Source organism: Coturnix japonica, chromosome 1, assembly GCF_001577835.2.
Source record: "Coturnix japonica isolate 7356 chromosome 1, Coturnix japonica 2.1, whole genome shotgun sequence".
Classification (NCBI taxonomy): Eukaryota; Metazoa; Chordata; class Aves; order Galliformes; family Phasianidae; genus Coturnix; species Coturnix japonica.
The window spans coordinates 118,725,180-118,745,663 of NC_029516.1; the positions used below are offsets into that span (position 1 = coordinate 118,725,180).

The 20,484-nt window shown below is 41.3% G+C and overlaps 1 protein-coding gene across 1 annotated transcript in view; it reads left to right on the forward strand.

Annotated features, from left to right (window-relative positions):
- Positions 1-20,484, forward strand: part of ATP10A (ATPase phospholipid transporting 10A (putative)) — a 106,247-nt gene that overhangs the window by 36,335 nt on the left and 49,428 nt on the right. The window contains exon 2 of the mRNA XM_015851029.2: positions 4,919-5,123. Within this exon, the coding sequence (XP_015706515.1) occupies positions 4,919-5,123 (205 nt within the window). The remainder of the gene's footprint in view (positions 1-4,918; positions 5,124-20,484) is intronic.

A 20,484-nucleotide genomic window follows, 5' to 3' on the forward strand; every position in this document is an offset into this window, starting at 1 on the left:
AGATGTACGTGATGCTTTCTTTATTTCATCCCCACTCTCTTTCAGCCTCCAGAGATGGAAGGGGAGGACTTGGTTAACATCAACAGCTCTGAAGAATGCCTTGTACACAGCTCTTTGACCTGTCTCTTGTGGAGGGCTTTTCCTCTTCTACAGAATAGATTTATTGCTATGTTTCTTTTAAAGCCTTCTGGTTCAATGGTCAACCTTAGCTGGCAGGGTTGCTCCTCCACAAAGGAGGCTGATTTCTTTTGAAGTAGGGACAATAGTTACTTCAAAAGCATGTTAGCGGATGGGCTTGGACTGGGAAACATTTCATTTGTATGCTTTCAGAGTTTTAGAAGATTCTAGGCTGCAGTCTCACCCTGAGTGGGGTATGTTGGGTCAGCCAGGTGGAGCATGGCACCTCAAGCAAAACAAGAAGACATCCCCTGCCTTTTGCTTGTCTTTGACAAGCCTTGCTGAAATTAATAAAGGAGCCTAGGTTGGGATTAAGGACCAGTGTTACAGGTTCCCTAATCATTCATTTAAAGTAAATTTACATCAGCAATTCACACTCACTGACTGTAATTTTTGTCACTGGAGAAGTATAGGAAGCAAGAAGAGATTCCCTTGTAGTTCCATATTGCCAATTTAAGGTATAAAATTTCTAGTATATAGGCCTTGCACAAGAATAACAGATAACAACTACATGGCCTTCACATTTCATGACAATACTTGCTTGTCATCGCTTCACCAGGCTTTTTGTAAAAGAAAGAGAGAAAAACAGGTAAGATTCCTGATAATTTTGTGCGTGTGGAGTTTTGTTACCTTCCTTTAAGTGTGTCATTGCCACACTACAACAGTTAAAAACTATTCAAAAAAGGGAAACAATTATTTTGGAAGATTCAGCCAGGGATATTTTACGATCTTTAGCTTTCTGTTGACATAAACTGATGTGTATATGCCCAGAAGAATAAAATTATTGGCATGATCTTTATCAGCATGCGGTAAAAAACAGAGGAGGGAACGGCATGGTTTACAGGAAAACAAGAAGTATTGTTTGAGTTGTTGGATCTTAAAGATTAATTTTTTTGCCTATAAATTTGAAATTTAAGTAATATTTTGTTGCTTTTTTGTCTGTTTTGTTTTGCTGTTAACCAAACCACTCTCAAATTTGGCCCAAACCTGCAGGCAGTTCTGCTTCAAAGCAGAATGTTGGCCAAATACATGCAGTAAGCAGACTAATGCAAATTTTTAAATAGCAATTATAATCATTTTCTCTATGTTCACACAATTGAAGTTGTAAATTTTCCGCTTCATGTTTGAAAGTGGCTATACTGGAATATTTGTTCTTGGTTGCTTCAAAAGAGCATAAGCCTCCAAAGGAGTTTGACTGCTGCCAGGACTATGTTTGCTGCTGACTAACAGTATTGATGTCCGCACAGCTGAGCCAGCTTACTTGTTAGCCATCCATCTCTAGCTTTCAGTCAATGTCTACCAGTAAAGACATGCTCGGAAAAGTAAAAACACTGACAAGAGAGGAGAAGGGGGGTTCACATGTCTATAGGTTTACAACCACAGCTGTACAGTTGAACCTTCTTTGTATGCAAATGTGTTGCTAAAGATTAGGCTGGGGTCAGGAAGCTACACATTTCTATGTGAGCCCCATGTAATGTCTTACCTACCTATCTGGAATTGGGCTGAGCTGTCTGAAATTGATAGTTCATCATGGTGATTTAACTAGAGAGTAAAAGCAGTATCTTTTGCAGAATGGCAATAGTTCGTGACAATGTATTGTTGTGGAAAAGTTTCTCTCCTGGCTTGAAAGACAAGAGTTAGTATTTCTGACCTCTTCCTGTCTTTCACCGTGGCTTGCTGCTTTGGTTTCTTGCTGCATCAACCTTGGGTTTGTTATATATGCTAAAATATATCTTCTGGCTTGTTATACGTGAGAGCAGGTAGAACTAGAGCAGTTTGCTGCTAGTTTCTGGCCTACACATCCAGCCTAGGACTGCCTTCTAGTCCTATGATCTGCCAGAGTTTCCTGAGCACTTTCACAGCATATTCTAGGAGATTGGATGATATCTATTTACACTTGCCAAAAGCTTTTGTCAAGGTGTTCTGTGTATTTAGCATGGAAGCCCTGCAGTAGAGCTGTGAAGGACTGGTGCTGACTGTACAGTAGCCACAGAATCAGGACCAAGCCAGGAAAAGTGGCAGGATCCCAGGTTAGTAGATTCAGACATCTGTGTTTGAAACATAGACTTATCAGTTGGACAACCATAACAGGAAAGACAGCAAAAATTTCACATGTAGGTTATTAGAGAGACAGATAGGCCTTTCAGAAGCAACGGATGGATAGACAGGACCTTGACAGGAAAAGCTGTGCTGGATGCTGTATAAGTAACAGATATTCATATTACTGCATTTTGCTGATGCTTTTCAGTTCCCATGCATAGAGTACTTGTTCTTGTCTCTATTTTGGGCTTGGTCACCATTACATAAATGCCTTCAGGTGCAGGAATGGGTCTTTATGATCTGATATTCCTTTTCAACCTTGCATTGTAAACTGCTGACTTCTTTCAAGCCTGACCATGACCATGAAGAGCTCTGCTGAAGCACCTGCTTATATGTCATTTGTTCTGAATTTAAGAAGTATAATAAGCCACTCAAAGAAAACACCAAAGACATAACAACGCACATCTGTCTATACATGGAGAGTGTGTTTAATTCAGGTTTTCAGTCACTGCAGGCTAATGCAAGATGAATTATTACAGTTACAGAAAGGACCGCTTCTATCTAAACTTCCATCTCTGAAGACAGTATTGTGGTGTACTTTGTAGAGAATATTTGTAGTTACAATTCACATTCTGCAATGAGACAATTATGACTAAGAACTGGGTAAGACCTGTCTGAGGATTAAGGAGTCATTTTCGTTGTATGCAGGTGGTTCATCCACTGCTGTCCCGTTAGCAGAGCTGCATCAAGTGTGGTACTGGAGGCAACGTGATTCCTGTGCCTGTCCAGGCAGGAGGTCTCACATTCATTTATACTACTGGAACTATGCTCCTGTGTCCGACCACAGAGTATGGAAATGTTGTAGTTGCCAATCGTGTGAGAGATGAGGAAATGCTGAAATAAAATCAAAAGCAAGTGTAGAGTCCTGTACGTAGGGAGGAATAATTGCATGTGCAGGTTGGGGAATGACCTGCTGTAGAGAGGGACCTGGGCGTCCTGGTGGACGACAGGTTGTCCATGAGCCAGCAGTGTGCCCTCGTAGCCAAAAAGGCCAATGGCATTCTGGAGTGCATTAAAAAGAGCATGGCCAGAAGGTTGACGGAGGTGATCTTCCACTCTGCTCTGCCCTGGTGAGGCCTCATCTGGAATACTGTGTCCAGTTCTGGGCTCCCCAGTACAAAAAAGACAGGGATCTCTTGGAAAGAGTCCAGTGGAGGGCCACAAAGATGGTGAAGGGCCTGGAGCATCTCCCTGTGAAGAAAGGCTAAGTGAACTGGGTCTATTTAGCCTTAAGAAAAGAAGACTGAGAGGGGACCTGATCCAAGCCAGACTCTTTTTAGCAATGTGTGGAGACAGGACAAGGGGAAGCAGACGGAAACTGGAGCATAGGAAGTTCTGCATGAATGTGCGCAAGAACTTCTTTATGGTGAGGGTGACGGAGCACTGGAACAGGCTGCCCAGGGTGGGTTGCGGAGTCTCTTTCTCTGGAGATATTCAAGACCTGCCTGGATGCCTACCTGTGTGACCTGGTGTAGGGAACCTGCTTTGGCAGGGGGTTGGACTCAATGATCTCTGGAGGTCCCTTCCAACCCCTACGATTCTGTGATTCTGTGATAATTAGGCATGGCGTCATTATCCGTAGCTCCTTAGTAACAACTTTAGCAGGACTTCCATGCTTGTTCTTAGTTACATTTCTATTCACATTACTACTGAAAGTAATGTATTTCTAAATAATGTACTTAAAAGAATATAAAATAGCAATCCTGCTATCTGAATCCTATTCTTCTGCCTGTTAAAGTGCTGTCAAAGAAACCTGACTCCGGTGTCAGTGAAAGGGGTCCAGTGCTGACAGTAGTGTCTGTGTGTACACAGTGAGTGATGGCTTGAGAAAGTGCCAGCATAACAGCTTCCCATTTTCAGGACCTATTTTACTCAGCTAATATTGTGGCTGTTGTGAACTGATTTTCTTTCAAAAGCCCAGAAGAAGAAAGCTATTTACCCAAATGCCAAGGGGACACAAGGCACCTAAAACCCTGAATTTTAACTGGAATTAATTAAGCAATCACCTGTACCTTTCCTCTTGCTCTCAAGAAAAAGCTTAAAAATGAAAAAATAGTTAATTAGCATGACCTATGAAACCACACAGGCTTTTTGTGTGTTTGTAAATGAACAAGATCTGCACAGTGTTTAAGGTGGGTAAATGACAAAGAAATTATGCTCCAAAAATAAGTTGCATGGAAACTAAGCAGAAGTGGGCTGTGTAGCAAATGGTACTATGGCTATTGTGGAGATGCTTTACAACTGTTTAAAAAGATGTGTCCTTTTGGAATAACAGCGTCCTTTCCTATAGAGCAGTTGAGACTCTGTTTTTTTTGCACATTACATGTGCTTGGAATTCTAGGTTTACTGACAAATATTGGAAGTTTCTGTCAGTAACAGATGTGTGTCTCTTTAGTTTGGTCCTTAAAAAACAACTGGTTTTCTTAAAGGATGTGAGAAAACTGACCTGGGGCTGAATTGATGAGAAGTTGCCTCCTGCAGCCTGCATGACACTATCCTAGCATAACTTGAGCATAAGCTGTGGACCTTCCAAAGTCAATTAATTCCTGCCACAAATGAAATTGGGTCATTTCTGAGGGCCTCCAGTCGACAACTATTTTATGTATGTTCTGTAAATTTCTTTTTTTTTTTTTTCTCCTAGGAATGAGAAGAAATATATAAGCAGATACTGGAAAGAAGTGAAAATTGGAGACTTTGTTCAGCTTCGGTGTAATGAAATCATACCTGCTGATATCTTGCTGCTCTCTTCAAGTGATCCTGATGGGTTGTGCCATATAGAAACAGCTAACCTGGATGGTGAAACTAACTTAAAACAAAGACAGGTGGTGAGGAGGTTTTTAGAGCTGGTAAGTCATCCTTCTTAACTCTCATTTAAGGTAACAGTTTGCTTCAAATAAGGGAACTGTTCACCAGTCCACTTCACAAAAGCTAAATCTGCTTGTTGTAGTAGTGCTAATGAGTTAGTGTTATGGTTGTCATTAAAACAGCAGAATGTGCCAACAGTTGACTTCATAATAGTATAAGTTTTTCCTTGAATTTGAATAGGAATTATTTGGGGCAATTGTGTGCGGTTGGAAAATGTTGAGGGGATTTGCTGCTTTTATTTTAGCTTGCTTTTTGAAAACATATTTTAACTGCCCAGTGAGAAGATACTTAAATATAAACAGCTACTTTTCCTGCCTGCAGTCAGGAATTCAAATAGGAATTTTGCCTATAACTCTGTGTTGCAGAATATTCCTCCAGCAGTTGGAGCATTAAAGCTTGAAAAATTTAAAGGGGCAGAATGCATGCATTCTAAAGGTTTGTGTGCTGAAAATCTGTTTTACTGCTCTCTCACTCTACTTATCTCTCCCCAGCAGCATTGTTTTAAAGCAAAACAAAATCCAGGAGATCAGTTACTATCAGCAGAATGAGAGGAAATTGCCTGAAGTTTTACTTAACAATCTTAGTGAAATCATATTTATTTGTATGCCCTCCTCTCCTGACAGCTAACCCTAATTTCCTGTATTTTGGGTGTGGGAAAAAAAAAACACAACAACAACTACTTATTCTACAGAATTCAGCTACCTGTTTTTCTAATAGTTGTTCTCAGTCAAAGAATGCAAACTGTGACAGCTTCTGCCATTACCAGTCATCAAAGATAACTACAGAAACCTATAGCTGTACTGAGCTATATATGTGTTAAATAAATCCAACCAATAGGATAAACATTGATATGCCTTCCAAATAATTGTGATAGGGCCCTTCTGTGAATAGCTTGTAAAAAAGTGAGATAAACATTTGTTTACTATTAAGTGAATTCCATGTAGAACATAGATGTCCCATGTGAGCTACCACCATGACAAGAAGCTTAATCATCTACAGGCCAAACGTCTCAAAAATTCTGATTGTTCCAAGGAGGCTAATTAAATAGCTTCTCAAAAGTCTTATCCTGTTCCCACTGAGAGGAAATTTCTCCCAGTGGGTAGAACCCCAGGGAAGAACTTTGATTATATGTCCCAGTTCTCTGCCAGCAGACATCCAATATGACCTCAGGCAAATTATGTAGGACAAAAACTATAGATTGCATACAGGGATGCTTTCATATTATTAGGTACAGCTAGAATTGAACGACGTGTCTCAGCTCTCTCACAAAGGAAAACCAGTGATGGTACCAGCTGCCCCATTCCTCCACAGCAGATGGTTGAATTTTCGTGATTCAAGACCTGACACACGGCAGGAGGTGCCACTAAGCACAGTGAAAAGAACTGATGTATCCAAGTACAATGAGTCACCAGCCTGCTATCCAGAGGAATCCCTTTTGCTGCACTAGGATCTGCATCTTCCCTGGCAATGGCCATTGTTTGACACTAGGACTGTGATACCTGAGGGTACTTTTCAACTTCGCAAACTCCCCTACTTCTGGGAGTAGTGACCTCCTAAACGTGTGCCTGAGCCTTTTGCTACGGGGTCATCCTTCTGTCACTACCCATCAAACAAATACATGCATTAATCTGTCTTCATTAATGATCTGAACAATGATGTTGAATGAGCTCTCAGTAAATTTACAAATAACACAAAACTGGGGATGGCTGGTTCACGGGAAGGTTGTGCTGCCATCCAGAGGGACCTGGAAGGACTGGAGGAGTGGGCTGACGAACTTTATGAAATCCAACAATGAGAAGGGTGAAGTCTATAACCTGGGAAGGAACAACCCCATGCACCAGTCTGTGCTGGGGGCTACCCAGCTGGAAAGCAGCTCTGCAAAGAAGGCCCAGGGGGACCCAGTGCTCAAGGTAGACATGAGCCAGTAGGGCTCTTTCACAGCAGAAGTGGTCCACAGGTTCCTAGGCTGCACGAGGAAGTGTCAGCAGCAGCAGGCTGAAGGCGTGGGAGAGCTCTGGGGTCTGCACAACAGATGTGTACATACTGAACCTATTCTCCTTCAGTATCTTAGTTCCCTGTGGTGTAAGGTGATTATGGGACTTTTCCACCCCAGAATTGTGTTACTAGATGTATGGATAAATAATTTCTTGAAATAATTTTTGGATCACTAGATGTGTAGATATGGTAGCAGCGGGGTCCATAATAATTTGTGAGGGATTAAACTGGCGTTGGTGACAGAAAGCTCATTCATTTCAATGAAAGCAGTCCTGGGCCCCAAGAAGTCAAATACTGAAAGAGAGCTTGTGAGAAAACCACACGTGACTAACACCCCTCTCCTAAAATAGCTGAGAAAGCAGGAAATATCCAAACCCTGGTAGTGTGTCAGCTAAGTTGTAGGCAAAGTGCACACCTGCAAGTTCCAAGTCCTCAGTGGCTGCAGCATCACAGAGCTTCACTGTAACAGTGTCACATGAATCATCCAGCAGAATGCTTACCATCCTCATAAAAGTCATGGCTAAAACCCATCTGAGAACACTGTTAATTCATGCAGCAGCATTAGCTTCCTCCGCTCATACTAGTTAGGCTCTTAACTGGCTCTTGAAGGTGTTGCCCTGCTAAGAGACACTCAGTAGGATGGAAGGAAGGAGCTGCTTGGGAAATGTTCGTTGGATAGGAGGCAAACAGCCATGTAGTATGGAATACCAGGGTGACACTTACATTTGTGAGTGAAATTCATTTCCTGTCTGAATATATCCAAGTCACCACAACTGGAGGGATTTTACTGTTATATCTCATAAAATAGTTTGGAAGGTCAACATTCTCTTGCATCAAATGCTGACCATCTTTTCATCAAACCTCAGCAGTGTCTGTTCACAAATCTTTTATAGAACCTACAACCCAAGCTACTCATGTGTTGGACAAGAGTGTTTCTGTGTTTTTATATTACCATTTTACTCAGCGGAATAACTTTCAGCTATGTTCATAATTGTTTGGTTCCGTCTCATTCTACAGCCTTGTTGTTCAAGCAGGAAAACAAACAAATAGATTATGTAGTCCTGACCCTCTCTTTCCCACACTGCTAAACTCATCCCCTGTCCTCTTTACAGAATGATTGTGCCTGGTCATGTGGTTTATCACGGGACAAGAAATAAAGATGTATTGGAAGCTTCTTCTTAAAATATCAGCTGCCTATAGAAGTCTTTGAATAATGTCTCTGTAGCAGTGTCTCAAACATTTAAAATCAGTTGTGTTAGAAAGCTTGGCATTTCTGTGTTTCCTATATGAATTATTTCTGAGAATATGCCAGGGAAGTAGGTCAACGAAGGATAGCTATTTCTATACCCGCTGCCCTACTGGGCATGGGAAAGGAGCAGGGGCAGAGGTGGAACAGTTGTTTTAAGCTACTTTAATGCTTTCCTACTTCTGTCCCTGCCCTACACCCATTCATGCAATTTATAGTCAAGACCTTCACTATCAATTTGAAACTGCTAAGCATGGCATGTTCTGGGCACTGCTCCTGCAGCCACAGCATGCTCTCAAAAGCCCTTTCGAGAGGACAGCAAGCCCAGAGCTGTTATGTCGGGCAGAACTGTCCCTTCAGACAGTCACTATTCTGCCAGCATGGTCTGAAGTCTTGTTTTGTGTCTCATTTCAGGATTAACAGCATAGTTGCAGAGGATGTAACAGGTCTTACAGATTCCCTCTTCCAAACCTTTCTTTGGAAGAAAAGCAGTGTTCTGATCCCTTTTTGGCCTGATGCTAGAAGTAGCAATAAGCAGTTATAGAAGCAGTTCTCATCTGTGACTCCAGTGTTTTGCAGACATTCTTATGCTCTAAACACATGCTCAGAAGATCCAAAATCAGCATTTGTGGGCTGGGATTAGACCTCTCCACTTCAAAATTCCAAGAAACTGTTCTCCTTTACAGTGCAAATGACCAGAAATGTTGCTTATTTTAGTGCTGCATTGATGCATCTGAATAATTTTTAGTACACCAAGAACCTGCTGTTTACTAGCTTTGTGTGTTTGTTGACAAATGGGATCTGGCTAACAAGAGGCTGCATTCCATACACAATTCTATGTCCTATTGACAGACAAGCTGTGAAAAGTCATCAATATATTACTCCTTGGTGACTTGTATGTCTGATGATTCTAGTTAGAATGTGTACCTTGTTCTTGGACTCTCAAGACAGTCAGCCTTGCAAATAAATTGCACGGTAAGCAGGTTGAAAAATCAAAAAAAAGGATAGATTTTTTTTTTTCAAGGGCTTTAACAGTTTCTCTTCCAAGATTGTGAACAGTGTGGTCTTGCTATCCTGAAACTGCAGTGCCAGTTAGAATGTGTTAAATAGTCAAAAAATGTATTTCTGTGTTTTCACCCTTGCAAGTTGAAAGGATAGTGGACTGTCCACACTGAAACACAAATCAGAGCTGTGTGTGCAGCATGACACAGCTAGAAGGGAAAGTGCTTCACTAAATCCCCCTGTGGCTGATCTAATGATGTTACCAGTAAGTATCTCCTGAAGAAAAAAGAGTGTTTCTTGGTAGTACAGTTTCCTTCTAGTTTCCATCCAGTTCTCACTGCTGTCTAGTCACAGCAACAATTTCTGTTGTGCTGGATCTAATAGAAGACACATTATGAAAGAAGAATCAATGTTTTCTGTATGACTCTCTGGGTTGCTTTGCCACCACACCCTGCCTAATTGCGCGTGGAATGTTTTACATGCATGTGAAACGTTTTGTCAGCCGCTCTTCACAAAGTGGGTAAGCAGATACAGCTTTGACTGCGAAAGCTCAAAACTCCCTTTCAGGTCTCATAAACTTGATTTAGGATATTTTGATAGTATGAATTTGGACTCATGAAAAACATTTACATTTTCTTGCTGCCTTGCAGTATGAAACAAACAAAATACTCCACTGTTTTCACTCAGTATGCCTTTCAACAAAGTCCACAAAGACTCACTGTCGAGTGAGTGGCATTGCTTATGGTTTATTAACCACTGGCCATGTCCTAGATGTTTCTGTAGAAAGCTTCAGTTCAGCTGAAAACTAGGCTAAGTCTAGCAGCTGCCATCCCCTTTGAGAAGGTGTGTGTATCCCCCTGGGAGATGGTGGGGAGAGATGATGGATTTATTTTCTCTCTTTTTCTCATAAGACTAAACCTTTATTCAAAACAAACTTGTACTAGCATGATTTAACAGACTTAGATAAGTCTTGCAAATGACTTTGTGGCTGCTTATTTATTTTGACTAAAAAGCAAATTTGAATATGGTCTGTCTGTTTGGAGGATTCATTTGCATGCAGACTAGCACCAGAATAACTCATCAGACTAATTTCCTTACAAGACAGTATGTGAACCCTTCTGGAATATGTATAAACTCAGAGCCTGTACTTACTGCAAGCACATTTGCTTTTTCATCCCAGCCTGGAAGTTAGGCTGAATTGACAGCTCTAACTTTCATCCATGTTGTTGCATAACTTTGGAAGCATCTTGGATACTGCTTAGAAAAGCAGTCCCATGTCTCCCTTTTCCAAGCATTAGGACATTCATATTTCTTTTTCTTTCCCCATGAGCCCTGAACAGAAACTATTCTGGAAGAAAAGGTAAGACTGCTTTTTAGAAGGGCTGCACTCTAAGCCTGGCTGTGTTGACAACTGTAGGCTACACTATTTGTGAGGTACTTTAAGAAGAGCAACTCATGTTTCTTGCATGAAAACAGCTCCCAGGGCAGCTCAGAGTCTCAATGTGGACATTCGTTTAGCATTCAATTCCCTTTCTTTAGAGAAAGAGGGAAAAAAAAGAAAAAAGAAAGCAGCTTTTAATAAACAGAGCTAAGGTTTCTTTTGTAGCCATCTGTGTTGATTAAGCTAGCTCAAGAACAGCTGAAGTAAAATCAGCACAATTCCCAGGCAGACTTACATTGGACTTACTGATATGAGCTAATTATCTCAAAAAATTCCCTTGTCACTACTTAGCCCACTAATAAGCTCATGCTGTCATCATGGAATCTCAGCATGATTTGGGTTGGAAGGGATTTTAAAGACCATCCAGTTCCAACCCCCCTGCCATGAGCAGGGACACCCTCCACTTCCAGGCATGGAGCATCCGCAGCTTCTCTGGGCAGCCTCACCACTTGTAGTGAAGAATTTGTTCTTAACATCTAATCTCAAACTACTCTCTTTTAGTTTAAAACAATAATGGCCTCTCCTATCACTATGCTCCCTGATAAGAGGCCCTGCCATTTTTCTTGTAGGCTCCCTTTGATACTGACAGGCCACAATGAGGTTTCTCCAGAGCCTTCTCTTCTCCAGATGGAAGCAACTCCCTCAGCTTTCAGAGGAGAGGTGCTTCAACCCTCTTATCATCTTCGTGGCTTTCTCTGGACCCTCTCCAACAGCTCCTTGTCCTTGTGCTGAGGGCCCCAGAGTTGTACATAGTATTGCAGGTGAGGTCTCATGAGAACAGATTAGAGGGCTAGAATCTCCCTCAGCTGAGAACCCTCCCTTGGCCTGCTAGTTGCACTCCTTTTGACACAGCCCAGGACACAAATGGCTTTCTGGGTTGTAGGCACACACTGAGTGTTGAGAAACTGAACTTATGTCAACCAACAGCCCAAGTCCTTCTCCTCAGGACTGCTATCAATCCATTCCCCACCCAGCCTGTATTTGTACTTGGGATCATCCTGATTCAGATGTGGGATTCTTGCCCTTGACCTTGTTGAACTTCATGAAATTCACACATGCCCACCTTTTGAACCTGTCTTAAGTCCTGATGGATGGCTTTCCTTCCCTTCAACATGTTGATGGTACCACATAGCTTTATGTCATTTGTGTACTTACTGAGGGTGCACTCAATTCCAATGTATGTCGCTAACAAGGATATTAAATAGTACTGGTCCCAATACAGACCCTTGAGGGACGCTATGTGTCACTAGTCTTCACCTGCATATGGAGACACTGACCACAGCTCTTTGAATATAACCATCCAGCCAATTCCTTATTCACTGAGCAGTGCCACTTATTTAAGTGGAAGTAATACTCTTGTAATCAAACAACTGTCAACTAATCAGCATTCTCAGTCTTATTTAGACTGTAAGTGCTTTTATAGGGTAGAATAAGGCTACAGGAACAATGAATGTATTTCTGATATCTTTAGGGGATTATGCTATGTGTGTCTTTTTTGTTGTTGTTGTTTTTTTCTTCATTAGTTTGGAAAGGTTTTCAAGGCTAGGAAAAATGATTTAAAAATTCCTGATATGCACATGTTAAAACAGCAAATTAGTGCTCCATCCCACACACACTGACAAAATTAGATTTCCTTTAGGGAAAAAAAGAGTTTAAAAAAATAACCAAACAAGTAAAAGAAAATAACATTTTTCCCTATGCACTATGAGTATGTCAAATTAAGAGCTTTTTTTTTTTTTACATTTTAGTTGAAGATTTTAGTGAAATGAGTCTTCTGTGTAGTACAAAACACTTTCATGTCGTCAACACCATGTTGGGAGGGAGTGTTGATGTGCCTGAGGGGAGAAGGGCGCTATAGAGGGACATGGATAGACTGAATTGATGGGCCAAGGCAAACAGTATGTGTTTCAATAGGTTCGACTGTCCAGTCCTGAGTTTTGGTCACAACAACTCCAGGCAACCCCAGGCCTGGGGATGAGTGGCTGATGGAAAGGGGCCTTGGTGTGCTGATGGACAGTCGGCTGAATTTGAGCCAGCAGTGTGCCCAGGTGGCCAAGAAGGCCAGTGGTATCCTGGCTTGTATCAGGAATGGTGTGGTGAGCAGGAGTAGGGAAGTCGTCCTGCCCCTGTACTTGGCATTGGTGAGGCCTTGCCTCAAGTACTGTGTTCATTTTTGGGCACCTCAGTAGAGAAAGGACGTTGAGGTGCTGGAGCAGGTCCAAAGAAGGGCAGCAAGGCTTGTGAAGGGCTTGGAGAATATGCCCTATGAAGAGGTGCTGAGGGAACTGGGACTGTTGAGTTGGAGGAAAAGGAGGCTGTGGGGAGACCTTATGGGTCTCTTCCAGTACCTGAGAGGTGCTTACAGTGAGAGTGGGGTTGATCGCTTCTCACGGGGGACAGGACAAGGGGAAATGGCCTCAAGTTGCACCAGGGTAAGTTTAGGTTGGATATCAGGAAAAACTTCCTTACAGAAAGGGTTGTTACTCACTGAAATAGGCTCCCCAGGGAGGTGGTTGAGTCAGCACCCCTGGATGTGTTTAAAAACCATTTGGATGTGGTGCTCAGGGACATAATTTAGCGAAGGGTTGTTAGTTAGGGTCGTATGATTAGTTTGTGGTTGGATTCGATGATCTTTAAGGTCTTTTTCAACCTGAGTGATTCTATGATTCTATGAGTCAACGATTCCATGTCAAAACCCTTGAAGAACCTTGTTGAAGGTTACACCCAGAATGTTTAGTAAATTACTTTGCTGAAGGTTGAATTGCTATGAAAAACTCTACATCACTACTGTTAAACCTTTTTGTGGGTAGCACTACATTCAGAGATGACTTTTGTGGAAATGGGAGATATCTCCAGTTGAAGAAGAAGCAACTACCTTTTCTCTAAGGAAAAAAAACACATGGAGAGCAGCTGCATGCAGAATGTCATTGCAGGATCTGAGTCTGTGCTTTGACAAACCTTTATGCAGAATAAGAATCCTAGGGGACTTAGGAGAACCATTTTTCACTTGGTTACTTACTTGACCATGGCAAGAGAGTCTCAGGGTGAGAGGTGAGGGGAAGGATGCAAATGAAAAGAAACTGAAGAGTGGTGGCTCACTTCCTGCTCAGCCAGTTTCAAGCAAGGTCACCGTCTTTTTCTAGTTTCCACTGTGCAGGTGTCTAGGCCACAGGTTTGACTGTCAAGAGAGATTAATTAAAGGGACAAAGAATTTGAATAAGACCAAATTTTTGATACCTTAATCTTATCACTGTTGGCTAAGTTGGGTAAAGAGGTCTGAATGGTGCTGGGTATTTGACTTTTACTGTTGATGTTGACTGGTTATGTGTTTGTGTTTAAATATGAGTGAAAGGGGCTGAAGTTATTAAACTAAGTTTGAATGGCCGCAAGGGATCTCCCATTCCTTGGGCAATCAATCCAGCACTGGTGGAACGGTGGTAAAACCATGTAAGGAAACATGTTGTGCCAGTGCTTGTGCTGCAGCTGACCTCTAAAAGAGGTGGAAGATTTCATCCTCCCTGTGGCTAATCCGGCATCTCTTCATTGTGCTGTTTCTCTGAAAAAAGGTGCTAGAAAACAGTAGAACGCTTCAGGTATACAGAGAAAATGAAATGCTGTGCTGTTTCCTACTAGAGAGAAGTAAACATTTGCACATAAAGCAATTTAAGAAGAGGTTTTCCCATTAAACTCATCTTTATTTTTATTGCTTTCTCATGACTTTTCTGATCTCCTAGCCTAATTCAGTTTTAATAAACAAGTTTATTTTGGGAACTGTTTATTCCTTTGCCATACATTGGCATCTCAGTTGAGCATGGGAAATATCTGGAATACCTGTTCTCAGAAATTAGATATTATAATGTAGTGCTGAGAACTCTTGATTTTAGGGTCAGGAGCTTCGGACTGGAAGCACATCACATCACATTTGTCTCTGAAAGCACAATCCCAGTTGGCAGTATCAATGAGTGGGAAAAGACAGTAGGGCTTTATTTTACAGAACAGGAGGGTTCATGGTGTAGAGGTATGTGGTATATAGCTACAGAAGTGACTGTATGGTCTCACTTTCCTTTGTTAGCACCAAAGTAAAGAAAGAGTTCCCTCATACTATTTTCTACCAGAAAAGGCAGGGGAACATAATGAGGAACTCTTGAACTTATCTCAAGATCTAGGATGTGAACCTCAATTCCACTTCTCTTTTCTCCACCTGTTACCATCCAAGTCTTACACACGTTTTAGTACTGATAAGGCCACACAGAGCTGTAGACATTTGCATAAAATATTATTTACATGGGAAGTGGCTGGCCATGTGTCTCTAAACTGTTATTTCAAGAAATTCACAAGCATTTCAATTCATTCATTGTACTCAAGTTCACACTTTCAAGCTCTGTGATGTCACTCTGTGATGTGACTCTGTGATGGTCAGACACTTAGTATATGTGTATGATCATTTTGTAGGTATGCAACTTGAGTCAGTGCTCAAGTCTGTTCTCCACACAAAGTTACAGTACTTGTATTTCCATTTGTTTTTGACTGAAAAGCATCAGTAGTGCATGTAGACTTACAGACAGCAGTGCTAAGCTGTTAATTCAGCTTTCTTAATGACATAGTAATAGACTGTTCTATATCAAATAAGAGAGAAGTTATTCTTTTGCCTTTTAAAAGGAATTTATGTTTCACATGCAATGTGGTTAGAAAGCCCATATAAGTTGTCATGAACATTTGCCAGCCCCCAGTTAACTTTTCCAAGCTTCATTGCTTCTTATTTTTGGCCTGATCTGATTAAATAGCAGATTCAAAACCATGTCCCAGATGGCTAAATATGCTCGTACACCTGTGTAGCAGCATGGCCTGTATGGCCACAGTCACAGGGATCCAACTTAGAGGCTGCTGCAGCATAACAGGAAGGGATAAAAATGGCTTTGTTCTACTGTTAAAAACATGGAGGTGGGTCATGTCAGCTCTTAGGCAACAGAAACCAAATGGCATTAAGTCCTGCTGCTCAACAAGAAACTGGTTCAGAAATCTTTGATTAAAATTTCAGAGGAGGTGTCTCATAATAGGACAAGTGGAAATAGTTTCAAATTAAAAGAGGGGAGATTGAGATTGGATATAAGAAAGAACATTTTTACTATAAAAGTAGTGAGGTGTTGACACAGCTTGCCCACAGAGGTGGTCAATGCCCTGTCCCTGGAGACTTTCAAGATCAGGCTGGATAGGGCTCTGAGCAACCTGATGTAGTTGTAGGTATCCCATTTCGTTGCAGGGGGGTTGGACTAGGTGGCCTTTAAGGGTCTCTTCAAACTCAGACAATTCTATGATTTTATAATGTCATTGAAGAAGAATTACACAAAAAAAACATTTATTCATTGATGTTCTTTCTCCCTGTTGGTCTTACTTCTGACATTTTTTCTCATTGGTTGCACTTTCACATCTTTATTGAATGTTTATAATAATGAGTATTTCCATAGGGAACCAGAGAAAACAGCCAGTGTAATATGTCTGTACGAGAGTGAGGGCTCTGCTGTTCTGTTGTACTCTTATCCAGCAGCTTATATTCATTTACACTTTAACGCCATGCTCACTTAATGACACATATGGAGTCAGTGAAGAGAAGACCAGCAGGAACTTCCTAACCACTGTGTGTGCTGAAGCGTGAAGCTGGCTGGAGCCCTGAATAGGAAACTGAACCTTAATCTTTACCCATGTGGTTCATGTTTATCCCCCTCAGACCATTTCCCAGCTCTGCTGTCCCATTTTGCAGCTGCCAAGGCCATTGTTAATTTCTTTTCATAAGAACTGTACAATCAGTCAGCATCTAAATAAATCACCCATTGAATTCCTTGAGTTTATGAAGAGGTGCACTTGTGGATTTCCCTTTCGTTCTGCAGTCTTGAACATGTTGATCGAAAAGGGATTTGACCAGTAGAATGGATAATAGATGAGCACAGAGCGGAAAGCAAAGCTTTTGCCTGATGTGCTCTGCAGTTCTCCCGGCTTCCATCATGCATATACATGCTGGCCACAGCCTTGCTGCTCCTGGAGAGGCTGTTAATCCTCCTGTTGTCCCACCCAGCCCCTCAGCAAGGCCGTTGGGGACATAGTAAAACAGCCAGGGTGAGGTGGAGAAGATGCATTCTCAGTACTGTTTGCATCCAGAGAGAGCACGGAGGCAAGGGATGGAAGACAAAACTCAAAGTGCCGACAACATTCCAGAAACCAGCTTGGAGATGTGTTTCTTGGGCATATAACTGCATGCTCGCAAAAAGGCTGACTGTAACAGTACCAATATGAATGCTGTCCTGTAATATTCAAGGTGAAAGGTCTGTTTTCATTAGGACTGCTTTTTTCCCTGACTTTGAATGCCTCCAGGGATGGGTCATCCATGGGTTCTCTGGGTAACCTGTTGCAGTGCCTCATCACCCTCATCAAGAATTTATTCCTTATATCTAATCTGAACGATCTTTTAGTTTAAAACCATTTCCCCTTGTCCTGTTCCTGTCTTCTGTAGAAAGTTGATTTCCCACGTCCTTATTAGCTCCCTTCAAGGGAGGCCATAATGAGGTCTCTCCAAAGCCTTTTCTTCAGGCTCTGCCTGCTTCCATAGGAGAGGTGCTCCTGCACTATGATCATCCTCATAGTTCTTCTCTGGAGACAGTCCAACAGTTCCGCATCCTTCTTATATTCAGGCCCCTAGAACTGAATGCAGTACTCCAGATGGGGCCTTGTGAGGGCAGAGTAGAAGAGAGCAGTCACCTCTGTCTCCCTGGTGGTCACCCCTCTTCTGATATAGCCCAGGATACAGTTGGCCTTCTGGGCTGCATGTCCATAGAAGTGGTTTCCTAATTGCTCCCCAGAACTGCTGTGTTCAGTAAACTGATTCTTTCACATCCCTGTCACTTTCAGTGCACTGTTATGGCTTGCCATCACCCTGAAAGGCATTAGAATTTGCATGTCTGTATGTTCAGCATTGTTATATTTTTTGAATACTGTTGTCCTGTGACTATCTAAAAGCATTATCTTCTGTAGTCTGTCATAGGCACAGGTAGGTCTTCCAATACCTTATTGACAGCACATTTCTTTGACTGCAGACTGACTATTGTGATTTTCCCACATACTCTTTTCTACAAAGGGGAAGACAACTAAATCAGCAAGAGGAAGATCAGCCCCCTAACATATATTTGCCTTGCTCACCTGTTCCAGTGTTTCTAAATACTGAACATCTCTGATCCACTTAACCAAATGGTACTGAAAAAGAAAAAGTTATAGTAGTAGTTGACAGTGTAGAAACAGAGCTATTAAATTCTGATGTACAGCTGGATCTGTTTAGTTCCTAAATAGCATAGATCAAACTACTTCTTCCTTTTCTTGTGAATTAGTGACACAGATAAATTCTGCCAGTGACTAGTGCAGTTTAGACATTAAAACATTCCAGTATTCTAATATATAAACAGTCTGCATGGTTTGGGTATGTAAAATCAATATGTAATTCTGATTGCATATTAATAAAAGGTCAGATTAGTTTTGCATTGAAAATGCAGGGTACTGCTAAATAAAGTAGTGATAGGATGGAGTGATGCACTGGGGAGATGTGTTGTTATTGCACTTAAAAGCTTTTAAACTTTTTCTTTTGACTGTGGCAAGTTATTGTATGTTAAATATTTCCTCTGAGTTGTCCTCATCACTCCATTTCTTCCTTCTTGTTTCCTCCAGACATAACATACCCCAGAGCCCTTATCCAGCAATTGTACTGCGGGGAGAAGTCTGGATAAGTTCCATACCATAGCAAATAATCAGAATATAATAGTAATAATAATAATAATAATAATAAAGTAGCTGTCATTCTCATCCAAGGGCATCCTGGTGTGAACATGCAGTCCTAGTGGAAGGAAGGACCAAACATCAAACTGGTTTTTGCAGCAGTAAAGTAGGGCAGATGAATAAAGGAAAACCTTTTAATAACTATGCATTATTACTATCACTAACAGGCCATTAAATCTCCCGTACAGCACACATTTAACGAAGGGGAATATGTTGTTTCAACACCATAATTGTCGAACTAACTCATTTGGCAGAGCTGCATGTTTTGCTTCTTGAGCTCTGACAGCTTTGCGAGGTTGCCAGCAGTGCTGGGAAGGCTGGCATTTCAGCGCACAGATTCAGAATGATCTCACAGCTCCAAAGTCATGATGGAGAGAGCTAAATTCCATTGCCTTTTTCTGAGACAGATGCCCGTAATTACTGGATCTGTCTACCTATCGGTTTCTCACTCGTAAAATAGGCATTGTAACATTTTCTTCCCCTCAACACTTTGCCTTGTTAGGATATAAGCTTTTCACAGGGTGCTATTTCAGCAGTCACCAGAGAGATAAGGGACCGTGGTTTGTTTTAAGGAAAATTGAAAAAAAACCACCTTTCCTTTAGCTTTCCCATATGTTTTCCTCTCCTTTGTGCTTCCCCCAGAGACACATCCCAGTTATTGCAGACCTACCTTATTGTTTTAAATGGAACTCCTTATCAGGCTTAATGGGTTTCAGTAGAGCATTGTTAAAGCCTAGTCACAAAACCCTTTACATCTGCAGTTTAAATGAAGTTTAATTTGAAATTCAGCTTTAAAGGAATCAGTATTTAACAGATTTTTGCAGTCTGACTAAGTCTACTTACATAAGGAACACAAGCTTTTCCATTACTGAATATAGAGTAGGAATGAATTTTTGTAAATTTTAAGAAATTTGAAGGAGTAAGATTTATGGGTACTCGGTGTTTACCTAGCAAGAAGATACCTGAAGAAATTAAGTACATTATGTGGAATCCCCATGTAAATAAATATATCCCTGAGTACCTAATATAAATATCATTGTGTGCCCTTTTGACAACTTTCAACCTTTCAGAAATGCTTTCAAGTTACTAAAGTATCAGCACTTTTTGAAAGAAAGGCAGTGAACTGAGGCTACTTTGGCAAGTGAAGTCAAGCATTGGATGAAAATCAGTTTCTTAATTGAGTTAAATATCTTCTATTTTTTTCTTTTCTTTTTCTTTTTTTCTCATTTTGGTATGCCATGATATGGCAGAAGAACTAAGCAAGAAGTCGTCTTTGTTCTTCTGAAGTATCTTCTCCATCACTTTGGCCTCCCATTTGCAAAATGAAATTGCTGAGAAAGAATTCTTATTGGTTGGGTGAAGTGAATAATCTGTAGTCACTGGAAGCTTTGGGATACAGGATACAAACAGCCTTGATGTGGGGATATGTGTGAAAGTTCTATGCATTTGTGACTGACAAAATAATGCTCATCTTTATTTCTGTATTTCTGGAGCCCTCAAACCATATGGGAAGAAACGATTGAAACCTGTTACACATCTTTCATGACCTAATTGTGATTTAACTGTATGAACAGAATTGTGTTGTGCCAGGTTAGTCACAGTAACAGTTTCCTGGGTTCCACACATTATTGTACAAGGCCTGCCACCAGTTTCATCTCATAATCCCCCCATGCACTGGCCTGTGATCATCCAGTTTTTCAGACAGTATTTACCAGCCATCCAGCTATTCCTTACATTCTCTGGAGCAAAGGCAAGCAGGCACATTTCTTGTGTTCAGTGCTTCAAAAAACATGTATACTCCTGTCAGTGTGCAGCTGGTACATCTTGGACCCCTGTTGCAGGG